Raw genomic sequence first — 2,495 nt, forward strand, 5'->3', positions numbered from 1 at the left:
CATGACTTAGTGTGATCAGAACTAATTCATCTGTAAGTATACAACCACCTGTCCGGACTCAAAGTCATCCTCTTCAGGATAGAGTAGCTTAGAGAGAGCCTGTAATGCGGAAACGGAAGAAATTGTTTCAAAGTCCATATTTTCTGTTTCCATATTTTCATTTTCTGCATTTTCAGATTCCATATTCTGAGGAAGAAGATAATCAGAAAGAGGTTTTTAGTTTTCTATTTTATTTAAGACATGAAGATTTTTCTAAATTGTCCTATCTCCCTTCTTTCCCTGGGTCACTCCATGATCTCTTATTCCTCCTTGAAAATCCTTGTAAACTCCTTCAAATATATATATTGTGCTGATTCACAGAGACTCACAGACTCACAGGGCATCAAGTAGACAGAAGTATTCAGCTTGCTTTATTAAAACTTCATGCTTAATCTAACAAGCATTTCTTGAGCACCTACCTAGTGGTTCTCAGGTTTTAGAGTGCTTAAGAATCACTGGGGAGTTAACTAAAACTGCACATTCTTAAACTCTATCTCTAGAGAAAAGGTATGTCAGTGTCATGTAGAAAGTACATCATTATTTAGAAATGAACTTATGTAGACTACCTTTTTACCTTGTCTCTTTTACGCTAAGTTGTATATTCTATTTAGTGAACTGAAAAGGATGTTTGCTGGGGTGAATGTCTCAAGGAAAGTTACTCATTTCACACTTTTGCCTCAGGCAGCCCTGTACTTTCTGTTATTTAAAATTTTAATCAACCCTTGATGATGCCTCGCATTATATGGCTGTTTGAGGCCTCTAGTGAGTTGGTTCATTAATTTTAGTGAAAGTTCATGGAAACATATTTGTTTTCTCTTGATTATAATAGTGATACTATGTATGTCTATTGTGGAAATTTTAGGAAATAATACATTAAAAGTAGAAATAAGAAAATCACAAATACCTGTACTCCTACCAACCAGACATCAGTCTTTCAAAATACTCTCTACCATTGTATTTAGAGTAGGAGTTCAGGATTTTTAAAAATCTCGAAAGTGTCAGACTCTAATGAAAAACCTGAATAAAGACTGTAGAATTAGGCTTATTATTAGTGATTTGGGCATAAATATAATAGGAATCTTTTCTACACTTCTGCTGATATTTTTCAAACATTATTCCATAAAATTAATTGATAGGAAAAATTTCTTTAGCACTTATATTAAATGATCCATTAAAATGTTTCCATTGTGCACAGAAAAGTAATATAAAAGGATTCTCAAAAGAGTGCTGGTACAATCTCCTGTCAAAATCAACTGCATGTAATGGCAGTTTACAAATCTATTGTTTTACTCTTGTGTTTTACCATTATTATGACTTTCCTTTTTAAAAGAAAAACTGATCTGAATACTTATTGGAGATGTCAAGGGTATGAAACAAATGTTAAATAACTCTGTACATCTAGCATAGAGGCAAGTATATCACAGTGGTTAAGGGTAAGGGCTCTGGAGTCATGCTGCCTAGGTATGTATCTATCATTTACTTCCTACTCTGTGACTCTGGACACATCATTTAATCTCTCTATACCTCATTTTCCTTATCTATAAAATGGGAATGATAATAGTGATACTTCATAGGGTTGTTACAAGCATTAAGTAGCTTAATACACATAAAAGAGCCAGGAAAAGTGCCTGGCACATAGCAAGTACTCAACACATGTTAGCTATTATTGGTTCTTTAAAATTTTAATTTTGCTGGGCATGAATATCATTCCTAATAATGATGTCAAATAACTTAATGATAAAACTCATTACACTGAAAACTCATTAAATTGGAAAAGGTGAAATAAGAGGCAATAAAACAATCTTCTCTCACAGTATGGTCTGGTAGTCTGCTATGGAAATGAATAATTGACACATTAAATTAAATGAAGAGGCTCCTGTTTATATTTTTAAAGTCCTAGCTGATTATGTGTTCATTAAATATTTACTTAACATTAAAAGCAAAAAGTTTACTGAAACATTTTCTACCTTAGACAATGAAAGAGAAAAATGGATCCAGATATCAGATGCAATGATATAAGTGGCATTTTGAGTTGAGATTGTACAATGAGACTTTTAAAAAACAAATATAGCAGAAAGTGCTTTATTATTCCAGCATTATCTACCTCACAGTATTGTTGTGATGGCTATATTATGCAATGTGGGTGAAAGAGTTTGCTAAAATATGAAAAGCTTTCTAAAAATATCATTATTATTTGGTACATAGTGCCAGAACCACAGGTACACAATGATGAAGACTGCTAGAGATCAATGGTGGGCTGGTGAGAGAGGAAGAAACTGGAACCAGTAGAGCTAACCCAGAAGAAGGGCATTCAGAAGTCCCAAATCCAGCATCTGAGATAGCAATCAGAACTTCTATTCATGCATACTCATCAGCTTGACAGTGACATGGCAGCGAGAGTTTCAGGACATGAACACTGTTTCAGCAGAAAGGTTGAATAGCCATGGTTACAGCGA

At 33.9% G+C, this 2,495-nt stretch overlaps 1 protein-coding gene across 1 annotated transcript in view; it reads right to left on the reverse strand.

Annotated features, from left to right (window-relative positions):
• PIH1D3 (PIH1 domain containing 3) overlaps nucleotides 1-2,495 on the reverse strand; it is a 17,517-nt gene that overhangs the window by 10,359 nt on the left and 4,663 nt on the right. The window contains exon 2 of the mRNA XM_010857746.1: nucleotides 46-186. Within this exon, the coding sequence (XP_010856048.1) occupies nucleotides 46-183 (138 nt within the window). The 5' untranslated portion in view covers nucleotides 184-186. The remainder of the gene's footprint in view (nucleotides 1-45; nucleotides 187-2,495) is intronic.

This window comes from Bison bison, unplaced genomic scaffold, assembly GCF_000754665.1.
Source record: "Bison bison bison isolate TAMUID 2011002044 unplaced genomic scaffold, Bison_UMD1.0 scf7180017854952, whole genome shotgun sequence".
Taxonomy (NCBI): Eukaryota; Metazoa; Chordata; class Mammalia; order Artiodactyla; family Bovidae; genus Bison; species Bison bison.